The sequence below is a fragment of the Staurois parvus genome, unplaced genomic scaffold, assembly GCF_062004578.1.
Source record: "Staurois parvus isolate SC_StPar_1 unplaced genomic scaffold, SC_StPar_1.0 ptg000303l, whole genome shotgun sequence".
Classification (NCBI taxonomy): Eukaryota; Metazoa; Chordata; class Amphibia; order Anura; family Ranidae; genus Staurois; species Staurois parvus.
In genome coordinates, this window is record NW_028318099.1 from 9,288,439 (window position 1) to 9,313,316 (window position 24,878).

At 41.7% G+C, this 24,878-nt stretch overlaps 1 protein-coding gene across 1 annotated transcript; it reads left to right on the plus strand.

Moving 5' to 3' along the window:
• Window positions 1-9,846: 9,846 nt before the first annotated feature.
• Window positions 9,847-15,654, plus strand: LOC149457760 (uncharacterized). Its single transcript, XM_089683216.1, has 3 exons — window positions 9,847-10,004; window positions 13,245-13,430; window positions 14,180-15,654. The coding sequence occupies exons 1-3, from the start codon at window positions 9,941-9,943 to the stop codon at window positions 15,031-15,033; spliced, it is 1,104 nt and encodes a 367-aa protein (XP_089539342.1). The 5' UTR covers window positions 9,847-9,940; the 3' UTR covers window positions 15,034-15,654.
• Window positions 15,655-24,878: the final 9,224 nt, after the last annotated feature.

Here is a 24,878-nt window from a genome sequence, read left to right on the forward strand (position 1 = left end):
AGTGAAACACCGATCGTCGGACGGGACCTCTGTACGAGGTCCCGATCATGTGATCACTGATTGGCCAATCAGTGATCACATGCAAATTAGTAAGCAAGATGTCACTTGTGACATCATTGCTTACTACGTGTGAAATCTGTGAATGATCACAGAGGTCACATGGTACAAGGCTATTCACAACAGCCTTGTACCATGTGACAAGCTGTGACCAATCACAGCTCACTCTGTATTTCTCAATGAGTGCAGGAATGCACACAGAGAGAAAGAGAAATGATTGCTTTTACATCCTATATGGGTGTAAAAGCAATCATTGTAAAAAAAAAAAATAAATAAAAAATAATATAAAAAAATAAAATAAAAATGTTTAAAAATTATAATTTTTCATTATAAACTAATTTGTTTTTGGTTTTTTTTTACTAAAAAGATAACGAAATACATTTTGGCAAAGATTTATGATGAAATATTATTTATTTGCAAAATTTTATAAAAAAAACACTTTTGTTCAAAATTTTTGGACTTTATCATTTACATAGCAAAAAAAATAAAAATCCCAGCAGTGAATAAATACCACCAAAATAAAGCTTTATCTGTCGCAAAAAAATGGTAAAAAATTAATTTGGGTACAGTGTTGCATGACTGCGCAATTGTCATTCAAAGTGTGATAGCGCTGAAAGCTGAAAATTGCCCTGGTCAGGAAGGGGGTAAAAGTGTCCGGTCTGGAAGTGGTTAATGTGTCCAATTTCCTATCACCTACAGCTCAGACCTCGCATTATTATAAGATTCCTGATTGTATCTCACAACTAGTCTACATTCACAATTCCTGGTCAGTCCCGTTCCCTGACCTATAATAACCTTTAGGGCCAGTTCACACTACCTGCGTTTCAGTTGCTTTTTTTGCGCATCCAAAATGCACAGAAAGTAGGTTATATGGTTGTCAGTGTCATAGTCCACGTCAGTGCTTGCAGTCTAGTGCATTCCGGTTGCAGAAAAAAAAAGTAGAACAGGCTGCATTTGTTCTGCACAGAGCTGTACTGTAACGTGGTAAAACACATCAAAAACGCACCGGAATACACCAAAAATGCACTAGAATGCACATATCCCTAATTAGACTGAAGAAAAAGAGAGGGGAAAAAATGAACTGGAATGCATAAAAATGCACTGGAATGTGCGTCAAAAATGCATCAACAGCACACCGGAACATGCTAACAATGCATCAAAAACGTGCATGCAAACAGGCATCCAGAACACATCTAGACTGTGTTTCTATACTGTGAACTTGCCCTTAGGACTTGTTCACACCATTTGTGGTGCAGAAACGCATGAAAGAGCACGCATTTTCCTGCACAGCAAAGAAACGCAATGCCCTCTGCAGATGTGCGCAGGTACCATGAATATTCAATTGGACCTCCACACGTCTAGTAAACACAGACGCATTCACAACCACCAAAACGCATGGCACCACACTACTGTGCGGTTAGGTGCAACACACTTTTAAAATAATATGCCTGCAGTATTTTTGCATGTTCCCACACATTAGGCAGCCCATTGAAATTAATGGGCTGAAGAAAAAAAATTGTCAAAAATACCACATTCACACAGGACCTCTGGCCTGTACAGCATGAATGAGTGAGTTGTTTACGTGGCTGGACCCACCTGTTACACTATGGGGACACAGCAGCTGTATGAACACAGGTTTTAATCTGACAGGTGTGCAGGCGTGGGGAAGTGGCCCTGAATGTTCACTGTTTGTGTTCAGTGATGTACACCTGCACCCATATGCCTGTCAAATTATGACCTGCAGCATTTCCATAGTGTAACATAAATTGCCTGAAAATGGCTCCAGCCACATAAACAAACTACTGATTCACACTCTACAGGCCACAGCACCCATGTGAATGAGTCCCAAGACCTCAATTACACACACAGCTTTATTTATTAACTCAGTGCAGTTTTATCTTTTAGATTTAACAGGAATTTTGTTGGGATTGTGAACATTAATAAAATTTTTAGCGTATTTTTACCATAAATATAATTTTGATATTTTCTCTAGCGGTGGGGGGCCCTGTCAGGTAGGCTGTACGGGGCCCCGTGATATCTAACAGCAGCCCTGACCTACTGTATGTGTAGGTCTTATTCTCTTCCTATATTTTGTTACTTGAAAACATATACAGTGGGGATCGAAAGTTTGGGCACCCCAACTAACAATTTGTATTAATGTGCATAAAGGAGCCAAGGAAAGATGGAAAAATCTCCAAAAGGCATCAAATTACAGATTAGACATTCTTATAATATGTCAACAAAAGTTAGATTTTATTTCCATCATTTACACTTTCAAAATAACAGAATACAAAAAAATGGTGTCTGCAAAAGTTTGGGCACCCTGCAGAGTTAATATCTTGTACTGCCCCCTTTGGCAAGTATCACAGCTTGTAAACGCTTTTTGTAGCCAGCCAAGAGTCTTTCAATTCTTGTTTGAGGTATCTTTGCCCATTCTTCCTTACAAAAGTCTTCCAGTTCTTTGAGATTTCTGGGCTGTCTGTCACGCACTGCTCTTTTAAGGTCTATCCATAGATTTTCAATTATGTTGAGGTCAGGAGATTGTGAAGGCCATGGCAAAACCTTCAGTTTACGCCTCTTGATGTAATCCCCCGTGGATTTTGAGGTGTGTTTAGGATCATTATCCATTTGTAGAAGCCATCCTCTCTTTAACGTCAGCTTTTTCACAGATGACATAAAGTTACCATCCAAAATTTGCTAAAATTTTATTGAATCCATTTTTCCTTCTATTCGTGAGATGTTCCCTGTGCCACTGGCTGCAACACAACCCCAAAGCATGATTGATCCAACCCCATGATTAACAGTTGGACAGAGGTTCTTTTCATTAAATTCTGTGCCCCTTCTTCTCCAAACGTACCTTTGCTCATTCCGGCCAAAAAGTTCAATTTTAACCTCATCGGTCCACAGAACTTGTTTCCAAAATGCATCAGGCTTGTCTATATGTTCATTTGCAAAGTTCAAACGATGATTTTTGTGGTGAGGACGTAGAAGAGGTTTTCTTCTGATGACTCTTCCATGAAGACCATATTTGTACAAGTATCTCTTTATAGTGGAATAGTGTACCACAACTCCAGTGTCTGCCAGATCTTTCTGGAGGGATCGTGCAGTCAAACGTGGGTTTTGAATTGTTTTCCTCACAATCCTGCGAGCTGTTCTGTCTGATATTTTTCTTGGTCTTCCAGATCTTGCTTTAACTTCCACTGTTCCTGATGACTGCCATTTCTTAATTACATTCCGAACAGAGGATATTGACATCTGAAAACGCTTTGCTATCTTCTTATAGCCTTCTCCAGCTTTGTGAGCGTCAACAATTTTCAGTTTCAGTTTTCTAGACAACTGCTTAGAAGAACCCATGGTGCTGATTGTTGGGACAAGGTCAGATGAGTCTGGGCATTTAAAACCTTTGAGATTGACATCACCTGGTCTTCCCAGACGATGATTGAGAACAATCCATGACACTGGCAGGTCTCAGCTTGGCAAAGGGGGCAGTGCATGCTATAAATTCTGCAGGGTGCCCAAACTTTTGCAGACGCCATTTTTTTGTTTTCTGTTATTTTGAAAGTGTAAATAATGGAAATAAAATCTAACTTTTGTTGACATAATATAAGAATGTCTAATCTGTAATTTGATGCCTTTTGGAGATTTTTCCATCTTTCCTTGGCTTCTTTATGCACATTAATACAAATTTTTAGTTGGGGTGCCCAAACTTTCAATCCCCACTGTACAAGTGGCTTCCTAAACCTCAGCTTCTTACCCACTTGCACAGTCAGACCAATCACATTATATTATGTAAGCAAATTGTCATTGTGGAACAGTGATCCCCCTAAGAGTAGTACAGTGTCACTATGGTGACACTGAACTGCTCTGATGAAAATATGTAAAAACAAAGAAAAAAGAAAAAACTGTTTACAAAATTGAATGAAAAATTATTTATATATTGATTTTTTTTACATACTGTCACCAGTCTTATGGTCACCACCACACCAGTCATATTATGATGCTGTAATTCACTGATGACAACAAATTGTGAAAAAGAAAACCAAATTTTATTTAATTTCTTCATTTTTCAAAACATTGTGACAAAAACATTTACAACTTCAAAAAATGCATCATGCCTTTCATCAAGCAGAGTTCCACTAAAAGTGGAAGCTTTGTTTATCTGCACCTCCCCCCTCTGCTGCCACATTTGGCACCTTTTGGGGGGGGGGAGAGGGTGCCTGTTTTTATATGTACCCTCTCCTACTTTCCACTCAGTTCGCCGCGGCAAACTGAGCCTGAAGTTTGGATCCCTGGACAGGTAAGTGTCCTAATATTAAAAGTCATCAGCTACAGTGTTTGTAGCTGCTGACTTTTAATTTTTGGGAGGGGGGAAAACTCCTCTTTAACACCTCAGACTGTCTACTTTCAAAAAAGTAGTGGTGTGTGTGTGTGGGGGGGGGGGGGGGGTGCTTGTTCTGTCCTGGCATTTTAGGGCCTCAAGAAATGAGATAGACTGTCAGTGCATCAGAACTGATCCATTCTCAAATATACTGTATATACCATAGTTTGTAGACTCTCTAACTTTAACACAGACTAAATAATATACATTGATTTGGGTTATTTTTTACCAAAGAAATGTAGCAGACTGCATTTTGGCCTAAATTTATGGAGAACAATTCTTTATTTGCTAAATTTTATAACAGAAACTAAGAAATACAGTATGTGATTTTTTACCAAATTGAAGGTATATTTTTGTTTATATAGCAAAAAATAAATAAACAGTGGTGATTAAATACCACCAAAATAAATATCTATCTATCTAAAAAACAAAAAATTTAAAATGTCAATTGGGTATAGTGTTGCATGACCTAACAATTGCCAGTTAAAGTAGTGCATGGCTGAATATTAAAAAATGGTCTGATCATGATGAAGGGAGTAAAACCTTCCAGAGGTCAAGTGGTGAAAGGCTAAGTTCACCTTTTCGGGCAGAATTTCACTTTTCATAATAAATAGAAGCGTTCTCTATTGTCATTTCTGGCCCAGCCATCCTAAAGTGCTTTTCTCTCACCCCGTCTATAGAAGCTTTATATTTTCATCTATATATTTGGATTTTTAAAAATGTTTTTAGATCCCATCACTTCCTGTAGATCGTATCCCAGCATGCACTTCCTTGCTGCATGAAAGAAGAGGGCTTGGTAGGGCGTGTTCACCTGTCTGGACCACACCTCCCTCATTAAAATGCCACCTCTTGTGTTATTTTCCTAACCACTTTATGTACAATCTGATTGTACAGTATCCTTTAGATCTACCATCAGCTATGTAGTGCAAGAGCCTGCCTGATGTTATACAAATTAGATGGATTGTTCAGGTGGGTCCTCCTATTTCATAGTTCTGGTAAATCTAAAGGCAATTGTACAGAGATTGTACAATCAAACTGTGTATGGCCATCTATATACAATTCCATAGGAGGGAGTGGATGGAGACACTCAGCTGATCAGGCCCCAATTGCATCTCTACATAGCAGGGACTCACATTCCCACATGTGGGTTTTTTTTTTTGCATTTTGAAGCATTTCCACTCATCACGCATAGGCAAGCCCATTCACTTGAAAACACATTAATTTACTTTCAGGCCCCATCCATGTATCAGGCTAAGGTTGCTTGGCTCATAGAAACAGGGAGTGCTACAGGTGATTCTACACTAAGCTATATTCTCTGACGACTCATAAAGAGGTGACCATTGCAGTACAATGTGTTTGATACAGTTGATTTGTGTGATGTGTATGGTACAATGTCCGGTACATAATCAGTCCAAGCATTGAAAAAGTCTTACACGTATGGTATTACCATACTCAGGAGGAGGAGTAGAATGCATTTTGGGGTGTAATTCTAAGTAGACCCATGCCGAGTACAACAAATATATTAGTGAATTAACAAAAAAAAATATTTTAATTTTCTTTCTGCATTTTGCAAAAACTTGTGGCAAAAAACAAAGTCTTTAAAAGACTCACTGTGGCTCTTAGCAGATACTTTGGGGTATTTGCTTTCCATGTAATGTGGTCATTTTGTGGGTGTTTACATTGTCCCGGTGCTCCAAGGCCTCTAAAAATGTAATAGGAAATGTATGCCTCTAGAACACCTGAAGGTGCTTCTTGGATTTTGGGCCCCTATATGTGGCTAGGCTGTGATAAAGTCTCACACATGTTTTATCACCATACTTGGAATAAGTAGTGGAATGTGTTTTGATGTGTAATTCTAATTATGCCCATGCTGTGTGTGTTAGAAAAATATTATTATTTGACAACTTTATTTTAAAGTTGGAAGGCCTGGAAGGTGACTCAGATGCTCTGAGAAATTATGCAAGTGCTTTATGACCACTCTTAAGTATAAGGGGGACATGGGAAGTCAGTAAGAGACCACTCTATTATCACTTTGTATGCACATTGGTTGCTGGCGGCACTACAGAAACAAGAAGTCTGGAAAAGGTATGGCTACATCATTCTGCACATTCTTGATGAGACTGTTTATGGACTTTCTGATTCAACTTAACTTTCTTCAATTTAATTAATTATATGTAGTATTTATATTTTTGTACTCTGTTGTTTTATCTAGCGCATCAAAGTTTTATTTATATTTGCATACACTAGGAGGGATATCTTCTGGTTTGGGTTTGCTGCTTCACAAGTTTGTCTATTTGTAATTTTTTTTTATGCACTAGAGCACAATTTTTATTGAAAGAACTATAAACAGACCAGTACTAACTTGATTAAATTATATAGAAGCATGGATTGAGAAGCATTGGTTTAAAGAAAATCTGAATTAAAACCTTACTATACTGGTATCCCTCTTGCATACAGATGTGGTGGGGTGGCCTACATCATCGTTCTGATGCTAGTGTGATAAATTTCTTTGCTCTGGAACATTGCAGATGAAACAGATTTTCACAGATATCTTCTTCCGCCTTCCCTGCTACCACTGAGCATGCATGCCCTTTTGGGCTGTGGCTGTGCAGTGGCACATCCATCCATGCCATAGATTTCAGCTTGTCTGTGCTGGCTGAATTGGAGGTGGGGGGAGGACCCTTCGATTGCCTATTTAGAGACCCCAGACACATGGTATATTAGGTGGTCATTCCCGGGGGTGAGTTTAATACTACTCAGTCCAAAAGACAGGTATCTCTAGATAACCGATGATGAAGCTGCACCCTAATGGCGGGAGACTTATGAGGGATTGCTGATTATTTTTCTTTATGTTTGTTTATTTTTATAGTGCCTCCCTTTTGGGCTACATTTATATATCTCTTTAAAAGCTTAGAAGTTTGCTTTTAGGATGGTTTTCCTATGTCATTAGCCATTCAAGGTATGTTATTCATATTAAGCTTGGATATGGCATATGTTGGTCTATACTAAATCACCCTTATACTAACAGATATATTTAACATATGATGAGATCCTGGGGGTGTCCTCCTATGAGATGCCAAGGACTGGGGTGTGATGTGCCTTTGCTCCCTCACCCCCAGCCCCTTCCTTGAGGTTAAAGCATCACTTGCTTTTCTTATAAATTAAGTGCGAGTAATGAATAAGGGAATTCTTATATAAGTATGTTCATTATGCAAGCTTACATGTATCTTTATGTAATCCTGATTCATAACATCACATGTCTCTTTCATTACCAGCACACAAATGGTCTCCAGAAGTACAACCTGAGAACGTGTTCAAATACAGCATCCTTTGTTACTCCATCTGTTTGTACTTTGTTATTCTCTCATTTAATTTGCTTATGGTCTTCCAAACTGATGTACTGTATAAGGAATGGAGAAATTTGAGGGATTCTAGATAGGGTGCCTGATTGTAGGACTGAACTATATGAATATCTGATATATTTTCCACTTTTAACTGCTTGGAATTTTATAATGTTTCATGCAATAAAATACGTATGTTTTTAAGAAGATTGTCTTTGTTCATTCCTGAGGATGAAGTATTAAGCACTTTAAAAGTCCCATATTTGTTTTTAAGTGTTTTTTCTATTTGCTGTCAGGGATGTGGTGCTGAGGTAATCCAGGAACACTTTTTAATCAGCAGTAGAGTATCAAATCAGTTAAACTCTTGGGATATTGATCTGGTCAGTTAAGTAGCAGAGGGGGTTGTTAATCAGTTTCAGCTGCTTTGGTGTTAATTAAATTATCAACGGGTGCACTAGATTGTCTACAATAAGACAACTCCCAAAACAGGAATAGTTTTACAGGTGGAGGCCATTGACATTTTTTTCCCTACTCATATTTTCTGACTGTGTTTCACTAGTTTTGCATTTGACTAGGGTCTGTGTCACTATTGGTAGCATGAGGCGATACCTGGACTCTTCAGAGGGTGAACAGGGAGTCCATCTCCTCCAGGATGGCACATCAATACGTGCCATTGCCAGAAGGTTTGCTGTGTCTTTCAGCACAATCTCAAGAGCATGGAGGAGATTCCAGGAGACAGGCAGTTACTCTAGAAGAGCTGGACAGGGCCGTAGAAGGTCCTTAGTCCATCAGCAGGACCGGTATCTGCTACTTTGTGCAAGGAGGAACAGGATAAGCACTGCCAGAGCCCTACAAAATTACCTCCACCAGGCCACTGCTGTGAATGTCTCTGACCAAACAATCAGAAACTTCATGAGGGTGGTCTGAGGGCCCTGTACTCACTGCCCAGCCCCATAGAGCTTTATTGGCATTTGCCATTGAACACCAGAATTGGCAGGTCCACCACTTGCGCCCTGTGCTTCTCACATGAGAGCAGGTTCATTCTGAGCCCATGTGACAGACATGAAAGGGTCTGGAGAAGCCATAGAGAACATTATGCTGCCTGTAACATTGTTCAGCATGTCCTTTTTTGGTGGTGGGACAGTGATGGTCTGGAGAGACATATCCATGGAGGGACGCACAGACCTCTACAGGCTAGACATTGGCACCCTGACTGCCATTAGGTATCGGGATGAAATCCTTGGACCCATTGTCAGACCCTACACTGGTGTACTGGGTCCTGGGTTCCTCTTGTTACGCGACAACGCCTGGACTCAAGTGGCGAGAGTATACAGGTAGTTCCTGGAGGATGAAGGAATTGATACCATTGAATGGCCCTCACGATCGCCTGACCTAAATCCAATAGAACACCTCTGGGATATCATGTTTTGGTCTATCCGATGCCGCCAGATTACACCTCAGACTATCTAGGAGCTCAGTGATGCCCTGGTCCAGATCTGGAACGAAATACCCCAGAACACCATCTACATCTCATTAGGAGCATGCCCCAATGCTGTCAGACATGCATACAAGCACCTGGGGGCCATACAAACTACTGAATACCATTTTGAGTTGCTGCAATGAACTTTCAGCAAAATGGACTTGCCTGCTGCATCATATTTTCACTTTGATTTTCAGGGAGTCTTTGAATTATGTCCTGTGTAGGTTGGTAATTTTAATTTCCATCAAATGATGGGGCATCCTTACATTCCTAACAAATTACCAAGTCCATATCAGTATAGATATCCAGCATGATATTTTTCCCCATTGAGATCTGATGTGTTTTCAAAGTGTTCCTTCGATTTTTTTGGAGCAGTGTATGTTTCAACCACATAGCTGACCAGTCTAGATGTTGAGCTAGAAATCCATCCAAGTTTCCATTGCTTGATATATCTTGCCTATAATGAAATCTTGTGTAAACCTTAAGTAGTGTTTGAACAATTGAACTGACTCATAGTTACAGACCAAGTCCTGGAAACCTTTATAGAAGTACAGACCAGATCCTCCTCTAGTTTCAGGTGCATAGTATGTGTGGGAGGGGTTATATATTATCCCATTTAAATGCTGTTTGACTTTTTCTAACTTTTATTTGGTAGTCAGCAGTGGGAAGCTGAAAGCTGCGTTGATGGGAATGAAAAATCTAATCATACTTTCCTTGGTGGCCATTGGCCTGGCCCAATATGTCAATGGTAAGTGGTTTGGTGACATTGGTAGTTATTATTTTTATTATACAGGGTTTATATAGCGCCAACAGTTTGCTCAGCGCTTTCCAATATAGTTAAATTTATATCATATGATTAATATACAGGCAAAATTAAAAACAGTTGGAAATGCCTTGAGTAGGGACCATGTGCAGGATAGAACTTTCTTCTATATGATGTATGGATACAAAGGTAAAAATAACTGTTGCCATTTAGATGTGATAATAAACTTGCACTGAAACATTAAGTGTACGGATCACTAGCATCTAACATCTTTTGAAGAACTCATTTCTTAATAATATTGTGTTTGTAATATAGTATTTGCTTCTGAATTTGCGATTGGCTGGACAGATTACTAAACTTTTATGCTTTGTAAAATGACCATCCTTTATTATTTAAGTTCATGTGAAATGCATATTTAAAAGCTTGAAAGAGTTAATTGCAATATAGTAGCATTTTTATCTTCTGTATTCATGTATTTTTTGTAATTTTTTCCTAATGTAAATGCAGGTAAATGGATAAATGGGTGGTCTTGTGTGTGCAGAGAAATAGTTCACACTTAGGCAGTTCCCTAATGCTGAAATTAAAGTATGCATTGGGGTTGATTTACTAAAACTGGAGAGTGCAAAATCTGGTGCAAATCCGCATAGAAACCAATGGTTTTTTTCAAAGCTCAATTGAACAAGCTGAAGTTAGAAACTGATTGGCTACCATGCACAGCTGCACCAGAATTTGCACTCTCCGGTTTTAGGAAATCAACCCCAGTATATAAACCCAACCACTAAAAATCTCATGAGCTTTCAAATATAATTTTAAAAGTAATGTTTTGGTAGTAGTATTTTCTAAATCTGCAGTTTTCATTAAACTAATAGCTGGTGATCACTCCATGGATGTCCTTCTTGAAACACTTCCTGTTCTCGAGTGGCAAAGCTTTATTCTTGCCTCCAAATTGTGCTTTTGCATTGTTACCCTGCCACATGGATTTCAAATAAAGAAGCTGTTTCAATGTTACATGGGCTTGGTTCACTATTATCATTGTCAGGAAACTCACCTTAAGAGATGCCATGCAGCCATTGCTGGAGTGCATGCCCCTAGACAGGCATTGCATACAGCTTAAAGTAGATCTCCACCCAAAAGGGGAAGTTCGCATGAAAGACTGGTCCCCTGCTCCCCATTAAGGATTGGCACCTTTGGGGATCGGGTACCTGTCAATTTTGGGTACAAGGTAATCCATGTCAATCAGTCTACCAGCCTGGTATAAGTGTAGAACAAATAAGAAAGGAAAAAGAATGCAGTGATATAGACTGACTGGTGAAGGTTCTCTGAGCAATGTTAGTAACCAAAACTAGAGCTAGATAACAGACCAATGGGGTTAGTCTACCACAGTAATACTCTGTCCATTCAGCTTCAGATAGCTTTTGATTAAATGAACCTGAAATATTGTTTAACCAAGCATTTTGCTCCCTACATTTCCATGAACCTAAACGTTTTTTTTGTTGCTGCAGTGTTTTGGCTGTGCACATTATATCCTTTAAGTTTATAAAATAAATATATTTATTTTTCTACATTTGTTTTTACTATGCTGTACTTTCCTATAGCAGTGACCTACTGCTGTAGGGGGAGGCTAGATAAAGCTACAACAGCTTGAGCCTGACAGGAAATGTGGTGATGTCACCTGTGATGTCCCTAAACTCCTGCTATAAATACTGTACAGGATCATAGTGTTTACACTCGTTTCTACACTGTGCTCCCATGGAATGATCTGTAGATCAGAAGCCTAAGAGCTACGCGTTTCAACCCTTGTGCTTAGTATTGGAAGCTGTTACTGTCAGCCAGCGATTCCAACCTGAACCCCCATTTAGGGTCCATGCACCCTGCCATGGCAGAAAAAAATGCTAACTTTTAGCTTTTTTTGTAGTAGCGCTTGAATTCTGACAGAAAACTGCTCTCAAAACTGCAAAACAAAAGGTTTTTTTTCTGCCTCTAAATGTAAAGCTGGAAATATGCTTCTAAACAACCTAATGTGTATGGCCACATAGCATAACATTAGTTGCTTCTACAGGCAAAACGCTAAACTCCTCTAGGTACAGCTGTATTTTAAGCCTGTGTGCATGGACCCTTAAAACAGCATTCAGAAGAATAGTAGCTCTCCTAGAGTCATTTTAAAACAGCACCCAGGGCTCAATGTAAAGCCTACCTCCAGTCAAAATGTTTTTTTTTAATTGTTATATGGAATGTGACAGCTTTAGAACCTTTCTTAGGTTTCCAATGCTATCTCTGTCCATCCTTTGGAGATTACTTTACTTTTCCTGCCCAAGCAATGGGAGTCAGAGGGACAGAAGTTGATGGGAAATCTCAACAATGATGAAAAAGACAGAACCAAAACACATTTTAGTACAGTGAGGATCCGGTTTTTATCGTTGTGCACTTCCCTGTCTTGGCATCCATTGTTCACCTAATTTCTTGTTGTGGTATCTATAGAGTTATTGCTTAATGGTAAATATCCCCAGTGGGTCAGAGGCAGAAAAAACCCCTGGTAATGCTAAAGTTCTAACTCTTTCCCACTTTATTAAAATAACTCGGTAATAAATCAAGCCTAAGTCAGGCAATGAACAAACATTAAAGCAAAAAAACCCAAAACGCTAAATAATAGATCTATTGTCCAAATCAATTAATCAGATTTCAACAAATACACCCATAGCTACCCTATTTCCTAATACTGACAAGTTCACTAGGACAAGTTGAAGATGATCCACCTTACACTGCTTAATCTACTTTTTCACTGACTGCCACCACAACAGCACAATTCTCCCTTGACTGCCACCAATGTAACAGCACTATTCTCTACCAACTACCACCAATGTAACAGCACTATTCTCCACCGACTGCCACCAATGTAACAGCACTATTTTCCACTGGTTGTCACCAATGTACCAGCATACCATGTACCACAGACTGCCAGACTATGTGTACTGTACTATACCTTACATTCTCCAGACTTCCAAACTGTGCACGCTGTATTGTACACAACACAAGGGTTTTTTTCTAAAAATGTGATCCTTCACCCTGTTCAACAAGTGGGCATACTTTTGCTATTATATATCAATATATTATATTTAATATATTAAAGAGTTGGTCATGTTCTTTTTCTTGTTTAATAAACAGTTTGATGGCAGGATTTGATAACATTTCTGCTAAACACATGATTTGTTCTTGTATTTTGGTCAGCATTCTTTTACCCCGGTAAGCCCAGTAAGGACAACAGCAATTCTCCTTCTTTTTCCTGGAATAGAATTGGTTCAATTATTGACTCTGACCCACCAACCGCTGAAAGACCTCGAAGAGAGGCTGATAAAGTGCCAGATGAGAAACCAAAACACTTTGTGTTGGGTAGCCTCAAACAAGTAAAAAATGGTAAGAAACAGACATTGATATTAAAAGTAGTACTAATTTCTTGCTTTTATCAGCAAACATTTTTATTCATTAATGTAGCAGAAGACAGCAATCCATTTTGTTTAGCAGAGTTTATAAACACTTGCTGTATATTATTCCCATTTAGTGCTTTGTCCCCAGACTCGTGTGCCTGTTCCCTGAATTTCTGATTTGGGAACATGCACTGAAAGTCTTTACCAGTCCCTAGCTCGCATTCAGTAGGGCTACATGTCCCATCATTGAGAAAATTTGGATGACAACCACAAAGCTGACAGGCGCTAAGGCTGCCAGGACTTGTAGGCACTCATTCACAGAACTCTGAATTAGTGATGTGACTGAGTGGACAGAGTCCCGCTGTTTTAAAAAATGACAGATAATACGGGGAAACCTCCCCGTATTGGTCGGAGGGAGGGGAGCAGGTACAGCTGCAGCTTCGGGAACATGTTACATGTTCCAACCTAAAATGGGTTCCCAGAAGTGAAGTTATCCTTTAATATTAATAGTATGTCACATCTTTAAACAGCATGGCCTGCTAATTATTACATCCAGCAAGCAGTGATTGTTATTGAATTATTTTTCTTTGTGATATAAAGTTAGATCTTGGAAGTTTCACTCTCTCTTTAACTTTTATAGTGATGGAACAGTGCCATGACTTGCAACTAACGGTGCTGACTCATATCAGCTACACAGGTACATCCATTAACTAGTGTTATGTTTAAACTTTCTAACAGGAAATTTTCCAAGGTATGGAATGCAACGAAAAGCAGAGCAAGGCAATTCTGAGATTCACCCTGGTGTAAATAGCAACCCACCTCAAAATAAGCAAGAGAACCCTTTATTTACTGAAAATACAGAGCAAGTCCTCGAGAAAGATCAAGCTTCCTCCAGTGAGTCTTCATCCAGCGAGCAGAGCAGTGAGTCCTCCACAGCCAGTGTTTCTTCATCTAGTGAGGAAAATGCTGCACCAGCTGCTGAACAACAGGAATCTAAATTAAATGACGACAATAGTGCACTATCATCTAGTGAAGAGGGGTCTTCATCTAGTGAGGAAAATGTTGCAGCAGCTGCTGATCAAGGGGAATCCAGTTCCAGTGAGGACAGCAACACAGCATCAGCAGTCAATCAAGGTGAATCCAGTTCAGATGTGGAGAATAGTGTACCATCAGCCAATCAAGAGGAGTCTTCATCTAGTGAGGAAAATGCCTCACCAGCTGTTAATGAAGGGGAACCCAGTTCAAGTGATCCGTATAACATAGCAGCAATCTTATCCATTGACAGCAGTGACTCCTCTGAGAATGACCCTAAATCGAATGAAGAGACTGTCTCAGCAAAAGTAGAAAGTAAGAAACAAGAAGCTGTCAAACACTCCAGTCTTGCCAAAAATAACCACAAACCACTAGTTTTTAGTGGAAGAGATAGTGTAGGACAAAATTTGTCTAGAAAAAAGAATGCTCCAGTTTCAAGGCACCCAAGGGATGCAGGATTCAGCTTTGCTGATCTCAAATACACAGGTATCAAGCAAGGACCACAAGGGCAGATAATGAGAGCAAGCACCCAGAAACATTGGAGAGAACGCAAAAAATAATCTGCTATTTATGGTGATCTAAAAAGCACAATATTTTAAGTGTATCTAAAGCTGAAATCTTTTTAGTTTTGGATAGAGTGGTGATAAAGTGTTTTTTTTACTGTCTGTGTCCCATCAGGGAGATTGACTCCCTCTACTGTTACCAGGACTTAACTTAAAATTTTGGATTTTCCCTATATCATTAGAAAAGGTATTAGGAAGGAAAATTTTCCAATGAGGACACTCATTGGACATCTGTTTCTGTGACATCCAAGAGGTAATTGACCACACTTTGTTGAAATTTCTTCTCACTTCCTGTTGTGTCTACAGGTCAGTGAGTGAATAGAAATCTCCCCAGTAGCACACAGATAGCAAAAAAAACCTAATGGTAGAGGAAGAAGTTAACCTTACAATACTCTATTTAAAATGGAAAAAATGGCTTTAAATACAATACAAATTGTGGGCTTAGTGTATAAAATATATTAAACTAATCACTTGGCTTTAACCGATTCCACACAATTCACTTTTAATTTCTCTATGTTCTTTTAGCTTCATATAACCAATAAATGCAATAATGCTTCAGCATCCTATGTTTTCCAAAATCATCCCAATTAGAATGCGCAATAAAGCTTCAGCAATATATTGGGTGCTTGTCTGGCTGCTTTAATGAACTGCTAATCAGTTATTATAAAACATTTTTGTGAAAATCCTTAAAACTAAGTATTTTGAATCATATTCATTTTACAAGATTTACTTTACTTTTTGTCCACCAAATGAACAAAATTGGCAGGGATTGTTTTCCCCCTCTCCTTTGCAGAGGGATTGTACAGCTCACATCCTATTGTTCACACTTATCAGGCAAATTTAAGTTCACTCTTGCAAATATATTAGTGCTAATCAGACTTGGGTGGAGGAGGGTGTGTAATCTTCATTTTATGTCAGAAAAGGAAGCAGTCTTTAAATTAGAGCTGATCTCCAGGCATTTGAACTATATACAAAGTATTATGTATTCATTAAAAATCATCAAATGCAACAAGCATAGTTTTGCCTGAATCTTTATCCTTCTGCTGTAATCCCCAGTACAGTGGCACTCAGAGTGGAAAAGGGAGGTGGCAAGTCTCTTATCCAATCAGGACCTGCTGCATGCACATGTTGACAATGAACATCCTAACAAAAGAAGACAGCAGCAAAATGAGGATTGCATTAGTGTTCTTCTTTACCTCCTTTATTGACCAATCACAAGCTGAAGGCAAGGAGGTAATCAAACTATTTTTTAACTGCAATAGAAGAAAGCAAGGTTACCAACCCTTACTCAGAGCAGCATATAACTCAGGACTGGCTAGACAGAACTTTGAATCCTGCAGTGGGTAAAACTGTGATTTGCCTGGTGTTGATCTTTAATGTACACTGAAAACCCTTTTGTTTTGACCAAGTTAAATATATATATTTTATACAGATCACCAAATGCATATATTGTTAAAAAAAAAAAAAAGCAAGCGTTACACTTACTGTAACGCCTTTTCCAGGAGTCTTTCAGGACAGCACCTTGAGAGACCTCGGCTCCTCCCCACCTTAGGAAACACCTCCACCCAAAATAAAAATACGACCTGCCCACTCCGACCTCAGTTCACGACTTAGCACCTCTGGTCACCTGGGGAACACACAATACGAGACACAAAAAACCCCCCAAAAGAACCGTACCATATAACAAAATGCTACAAAAGGCTGGGTAACTGGCACTGTCCTGAAAGACTCCTGGAAAAGGCATTACTGTAAGTGTAACTTTGCTTTTTCACCTCCCCATCTTTCAGGACAGCACCTTGAGAGGATACGCAAGTACTCACCCTTAGGGCGGGACCACCGCTTGTAGAACCTTGCGTCCGAAGGCCTGCTCCTCTACCGAGACCAGGTCAAGTCTGTAATGCTTAAAAAAGGTGTTGTAATTGGACCAGGTAGCAGCCCTACAGATCTGTTCTGGGGTTGCACCAGCCAGCTCAGCGTACGTGGCCACCATGGCCCAGGTGGAGTGCGCTACGATGTCCTCCGGGACTTTCAGACCCTCGGTCAGATACGCCTGCTGAATTACCAGTCTTAGCCACCTAGCTAAAGTGCACCTAGAGGCTTTACCGCCCTTGCTTGCCCCTGAAAACGATACAAAAAGGGAATCTGACTTCCTGATCCCTTTAGTCCTATCCAAATAAAGAACATTAATCTTCTAAAATCCAACGTGTGACATTTCCTTTCTTGGTCACACGAGGGGTTAGAACAAAATGTAAAGCAATTTCTTGGCCTCAATGAAATCTCGAGGATATCTTGGGTAGGAAGACCGGGTCTGTCCTAAACATTACCCTATCTGTGAAAATCTGGAGGAAGGGGGACCTGATTGACAGGGCTTCCAACTCACTTTCCTCACTGTAGTAACCGCTACCAGGAATACTGTCTTGAGGGTCAGGATCTTGAGGGAACTTGAATCCAGAGGTTCAAATGGGGGACCTGTCATCACATTAAGTACCGTCATCTGGTTCCATTTTGGAAAGGGCCTCTTACAGGTCTCTGGTCAAGGAATCTAGCCACCAGATCCTCCCTGACTAAAGGGGACTCCAGGAAAATGCTAAGAGCTGACACTTGGCCTTTCAGCATACTCACCGATAGCCCCTTGTAAGCTCCCGCCTGCAAAAATTCAAGGAGTGAAACTAAGATATGTGTTTCCAGGGAAGTCTATGCACACCATCTGTTAAAAAGCTTCCAGAACTTAACATAGTTAGAACAGGTCTCCTTTTTCCTACTATCTAGGAGAGTGGATACTACCCTAGCTGAAAACCATTTGCTGTTCTTCAGAAACCAGGCCGCTAGGTTCCATTTATCTACCTGGGAACACAGGACTGGGCCCTGAGACAGCAAGTCCTCCCGATACAGCAATATCCAAGGAGGGTAGATGGCCAGGGTCAAAAACCAAGCTCGTCTGTGCCAGTGTAGGGCTATCAGGATCAGAGAAGTTTGCTCAGATATGAATTTCCTCAGAACTGCTGGTAATAAGGAGACTGGGGGTTGGGGGGGAAGGAGTAACATAGGGGAAAGTCCCACCGCTGTGATAGTGCAGCCACTGCCAGTGCCCCATCCCATTCTTCTCCGTTTACAGAGAAGAAAACCAGAACTTTGGCATTTTGACCCGAATCAAAAAGGTCTACAGATGGGGACCCCCACTCCCTTATGATGGCTTGGTAGATATCCAAACTGAGGACCCATTCTGATTCCCTCAGCTGCCTCCTGCTGAGAAAGTCTGCCACCTGGTTTAGATCCCCCTTCAGGTGGATGATGGATAAGGTGGCTAGGTTGGTCTCGGCCCAGCTAAGCAACTCCGAGGCCAGGGACCACAAGGTCTTGCTTCATGTCTCTCCCTGTCTGTTGACATAAGCCACGACAGAGGAGTTGTCTGAGAGAATCTGCACGTGCTGGCCTCGTAGCTGCTCCCAGGACACAAGGGCCTGCAATACCGCTTTGAGTTCTTTCCAGTTCAAAGATCTGTTTCTCTCTTCTGGAAGCCAAGAACCCTGCACCACGGAGCCCTCTAGGTGCTTCCCAACCCCTGGCGCTTGCGTCCATTGCAACTTCCCTGGAGATGGGAAATGCCCATACCAGCCCTTGGACCAAATTGGCTGACCTCCTCCACCAGGTCCTGGGGGGTGGGGTATCTGTATCAAGGAATCCAAAGACTCCTGCCAGCAATCCCAGAATGAACAGCTGGAGGGGCCGCAGAAACCTGCCCACTGTACCGCCAGGATGGATGAGGTTAGCAGGCTCAACACTGACATGGCCTGGTTTCCTAGCAGCTGCCTGGTTCCACTGTCTAACTTTAGGATCTTCTCCTGGAGTAGAAAGGTTTTCTGAAGGGTGGCATCCAGCTTGTAGCCTAGGTACACCATCCTTTGGACCAGGACCAGATTCGACTTGGATAAGTTTGTTAGCCAGCCTAAATTCTCCAGGTGTGTCATCACCAGGGTTATGTCCCCCGACAGCTGTTCCTCTAAGTCTGCAAACAATAGCAGATCATCTAGGTAAGCCACCAGTGAGACTCCTTTTAAGTGAAGAGACACCAGGGCCTCAGCCATGATCTTTGTGAAGATGCTAGATGAGGAGGAAAGCCCAAAAGGGCAAGGCTCAGAACTGCAGGTGCAGTATTTTCCTGGGGATTCGTACCGGCAACCTGAATTTCTGAAAGGTCTCTGCAATTGGGACATGTAGGTAAGCGTCCATTAGGTCTATTAAGGCCAGAAAGCAGTTTGGGGGGAAAGAAGAGACCTGACAGAAAAATCAACTCCATACAGAATCTCTTGTATTTGATGGTTTCATTTAAGAGCTTGATGTCCAAAATGAACCTTTACTTCCTTGAGGACTTGCAGACCACAAAGATGTAGGAATAGAAACCGCTGCCAATCTCTGTGGAGGGGACCCTGATAACGACTATCTGCTCTTCCAACTCCTGCAAAGAAGAGAGTTGGGCTGCAGCCTTCTCTGCACATCTTGAGCGTTTAATCACTAACAACCTCTGTGGCGGCGGTCTCCAAAAATCCAGGCAATACCGCCTTCTCACTATACCCAGGGTAAAGACTGGAAGACACTGCTTCCCACTGTGGGAGGAAGACCCCCAATCAAGGAGAACATCGTCATTGTGACATTTGGAGCTGCTTAGGAGGATATGTGGGGGGGGGGGGGTAACCTTGCCACTGATCTCACCATCATCCTTACTGGCTCCTCAGAGGCATTCACAAAATAGCCCACCCCCATAGCAAGGTCTGGAAGGAGGATAAAATTCTGTCCTTTGGCGATCCTGCCACAATATAGGCCTACAGCTGTGTGAGCCAATATTCTATGTTCCAAGTTACCACTGTTGAGGCCATGGCAGGCTTTTAAATTAGATAGTGTGGAGTCCCAGGACTTAAAGAAATCCACTCTATCCATGGTGTCAGACAAGACCCCCCCCCCCATATGTCCTAAAAGACCATATCCATCTCCCTGGCTACCTGAGAAAAAGCTTGGTCTTTTGTTCCATACCATAGATGAATCCTCAATTGAAAACCTGTGTTTCAGCAAAGAAACTCTTGCACTTCGTGGATAGGGAAGACTATGCTTTAGTTCCTCCATACCCTGATACATTTGACCATGCAACATGAGGGGCTTCTTATCTTCCTTAATCTCCAAGGTAGCATAAATGGCTTCTAGAAAGTCATCAACCTCTTCCAGGGACAACTTTTATCTAGAGGCACCTCTGGACTCACTCGAGGGACCCTCCCCATACAAGTCTGCCTGTGAATCTAAGTCCAGGGCAGGGTCTTCCTCCATCAACTTGGCTCTAGGACCCCTCACCTTCCTACTGGTCACCAGGGAAATCTGTTTTGGGGGGGTGTTGGTTGGAGTGTGGGCTGTATCTGAGGCAGAGATACATTTGACTAGAGACGACAAAAAAAAAAAAAAGTAGCCATCAGTTTCCTAACTGGCTTTCCTGATCAGGCTCTCAATGCAGGACTCACACAGCACTTGTCCAGGAGTCCCTGAGGGGCACTTTTTTTATCCCCATGGTGAGGCTTGGGCTTCTCCCTATAACATAGCAAACAGACTGGACTTCCATTAACCATGAAGGGACTGTCCAATCAACCCCCCCCCTCCCCGGGCAGGGGTTGGAAGACTCTAGCTGGGACCCCTCCCACCCCCTGCACTAGTCTCTATGAACACCAGGAGGGCTGGGGACACCCCCTGGAGCTAGGGGCCAAACAGAGACAAAGGCTCCTCTGAGCCATCTGAGACTGGCTAGTGCCAGAGTCCCCTGGTCACAGTGCCTCTGCTCCATGTTGTAGTCTGCCCCAAGGTCCTGAGTTTCCCGGCTCTACAGGATGCAGCCCTTGACACCCCTGAACTCCAGCCAACACTTCAAGAGATGCAGCCAGAAGCCACATCCCAGCTGGAAGTCCCATCCCTCTGCCAGAAGTGACATCCACAGTTATCCAGCCCAGCCTCCATTGCCTGTACAATGTGGGGCAGCAGTACCTCTCCCTCGGTCCCTCTAGACACTGAACTGTGGGTGCCCAGAACCCCAGACCTCCCCCAGTGAGGGCAGAGACAGATGCAAGTAAGGGCTCCTCCTCCCCCCCGTGCCAAGGGGGGGTCAGTCCCTCCATCTGCAGAAAAAGGTGGGCACCCCAACTGGGCTGCACCCGGTCCAAGGCCCCCCCACCCCATCGTCCAGACACAGCCCAGTCCTCTGACCACCCTTGGAAGAGTTTCTAAGACAGCATCTCCCCACAGGAGGAAATAATAACTGAGGTCAGAGTGGGGAAGCCATACTTATTTTGGGTGGAGGAGTTTCCTCAGGTGGGGAGAAGCAGAGGTCTCCAGGTGCTGTCCTGAAAGACTGGGAGAAGAAGTATGGTAGAGATAACACTTGAATTTGTTAAGAGTCTGAATCTAATAACTTGGTGAAAATCCATTTACATATGCAAGTCTTGGGTTAATGTGTGTTTAGGAAGCCCATTCATTTAAAAAGGGCTGCCAACAGAACAGACATGCACCATTTTCTCAGATACTGTGCATAGCAGTGCATTGCGTCATTTTGCAACACATGTGCATCAGAGCTGCTTTGCCTTAGTCTATCGGGTGCCACACAATATAAGTAGCAGCAACAGGTGAAACCTGTATTACCCTCCATGAAAGGTTGAAGCCCAACTGAAATTTTGGTTGAAAGGTAAAGACATTCCAGGTACAAGCCAAAATGCTTGCAAACTGTCATTAAGCATGCACTCTGAGTTAGAAAAAAACTGACACCCTACAGCATGCTGTAGAGAAGGACTATTGCTTGCTGTTTGGAAGCAGTGGTCTGCTGGCTGACTGTATGGACAGGGGGGGAAACCCAAAAAAAAAAAATGCAATTCTCTCCTTCCACCTGTGGTCCTCTTAAGCTTACCTTTTGCTGCTAAAAATGCATACATTCACTCAGATCATGGGGGCACTTTTAGGCTCTTGCCAGCTTTCAGCCAATACCTCTGTCTGGGGTGTCAGCTTTCAAGCTGGAGGAAGTGTGAATGAACCAAGTGTGCTTAGCAATACACCCATTGCCCTTTCAAACATCAAGACTGGCTGCGGAATATGGGAGTTGCAGTTTTCACACATTCCTGTGATGAATGATGCAGGGAGGAGGTGATTAGGGGTATGGAGCAGGCCTGAAGCATGTTATACCCCAAGTTTAGGTGGAACATGCGCCAAAAAGGTGAACTTAACCTTTAAAAGAATGTTTTGCCCCAGCATTTCATATTCCTGATATGTGCCAGTTATACCACAGGTTTGTATTAAAAAAGTGACCTGATCTATATCTACTTCCTTTGAAATGGGAGAGAAGTGGGCCTGTTAGGTATTTCACACAAAGTAACCAATCTAGACATGAGCACACATCTGTCTCAGTGTAGTCAGTTTTTTGGCTGTGCTGGAGAACAGCCTGCCTGTCCACCAATAATCAGACTTGGGAAACCATGCCACCCTCCCCCCCCCCCTTTTCACAGCCATTCACTGGGAAGAGCAGTGTACTGCTGTTTTTCCACTCCCACCACTTTAAGCCTTTTATGCAGGTGAGAAAATTATATACACACACTTAACCCGTTCAGTGTAAAATAGAACTGAAAGGCAGTTTGGCAAGTTAAGGGTTCACATATACTTAAATGCTGAATTTTAGTGTTTGTGCAACTGTGTGGTATTCCACTACCTGCACATACTAATGTCTGCACCTTACTGTATGGTTGACCACAGACAATGGCAAACCTCTGACAAATTTGTTGAAGCAATGGCAGCCAGGCATAAAAATCTTTATGCATCAATATACATTCTCCAAAGAAAGTGTGATTGGCTGAACTGCTTGCCATCCACCCCTGCCTTAGAAGTACAAGCCCAACAACCTTATACTTGAACATCACTGATCACACTAGCGGCACACAGTTGATCAGGGTGGGAGGTGGCGATGGGGGGTATTGAGGTTTCATATGTTTTAATTGAACAATTTTGTAGATCATTCACATATCTTTGAGACTAGTACATGCTATTCAAACTACAAGACCCCACATCTAGAGCCAGATTTTACTGGCAACATTGATAAGGTATTTACTGTGGATATTAGACAGGTAAGTGCATTTTGAAAAAAAAAAAAAAGTCACCCATGACCCTCCATTGTCATATCTGGCTTAAGTCAAAATGTCACAAAACAATGGAGCTCTGCAAAAGTCATTTGAATGCAATCCTGTCATTTTCAAATGGCAAACTTGTTTTCTAGTTATCTGCCCAAACTGCAAGAACACCTTAACACAAGACCATTTAAAATATAGAATTTATTAAAAACAATGTTTTTAATCAAAAAAGTTAACAAATTGAGAATAGTATAAAATGCAACCAAAATGGTAATTTGTTATGCTAGAAAAAGTTCCATAACCAACAATTTACATTTTCTAGCCTGCAGGGAGCTGATCTGTGGTTTACACCATGTCACAGCTTTTACAGATGTTGCAGTAAGAAAGTCATCAAAAAAGCAAAAAAGAAAAAACTCATCACTTCATCTCCCAATGGGTCAGCTGGTAATCATGAAAATTAATCAGTTGTAATCCAGATAATCAATGCTCATAATTCCAGATATTGCAGTTAAGTTGTTACCTGAAAAACAAAAAGATTACAAGTTATCTAACTTTCCACATTATCTGAAACCCAAAATAATCCTTTACTAAACATCCACACGAGGCTGATGCAGTATTTAGGCTTGTGAATTTTTTGCTGCAACATCACCCATTGGCTGCCACTACCCACCCTTGTGAGCGCTCCCACCCCTCCAGCAGCTCACTGACAGAGGAGCTGGAGCTGCAGGCACAGATTAAAAAAAGGCAAGCACTTTTTTTTAAAATACAGGTTAGTTTGGGGGGTGTTTGACAGAACCAGGGGTGGACTGACAACTCACGGGGCCCTCAGGCAATAGGGGATCATGGGGCCCGTGTCCTTGCCCAAACAAAAAAGCCTATGGGGGAAAAAAAAAAAAAAAAAAAAAAAAAAAAGAAAAAGAAAAAAAGTGTACCAGGGGCATCTCATGGGGCCACCTACATGGGGCCCTCTCATGCAGTGTTCGAGTTTTCAAATGGTCAGTCTGCCCTTGGACAGAACTTTAATTCTACACTTAGGCTTTTCTTCCACTTTAAATCTTTAACCTTACAGTAGAATGCCAGCTTCAACCTACACTAGTCTTATTCTCCCCTCCCCCTCCTAACACCTATGTGTAACACTACCTCCTTAAGTCCTCTGGATTTGAATTGGGTCTCCCTATACTCTGCACAGCCAGGCAACACATTTTCTACACTTGTATTTCCAGAGTCAGTAAATCAGCCCTTGAGCTTTGTTATTAGGGGTTAAGAACTTGGATGGGGTCTAGGGGTATATGGGATGACTGAGGAACTGCAGAACTAACAACTTAGCAGCTATGCACAAAACAGTGGATTAGGAACAGTCTGAGTTCCAACACCCCTTTAGTGTACCTCAGACCCTGGATGATTTCTCCTTCTCCCTGCTGCACTGAGGGTATCCTTGGGCAAGGGGACCCAAAAGCTTACAAATTAAGTGGTCCTGTATGAGAATTTGTTGGGTCTTGCACCTTTCTACCCTCTCCTTGCCTGGTCCAGGGGGTTTAGGAGTACCCACATTTGTGTCAGTGTGGTGGGTTGGTAGCTGCTTTTGTGCCTTTTGCTGTGCTGGCTCCTTCCCTGCTGTTTAGGATGTCCTCCCTAGGAGACTTTAGGCAATGGAGATCTTCCTGTTCAGCAACCAGCCTGTAGGTAGCCTTCCCTCCCTGGGGC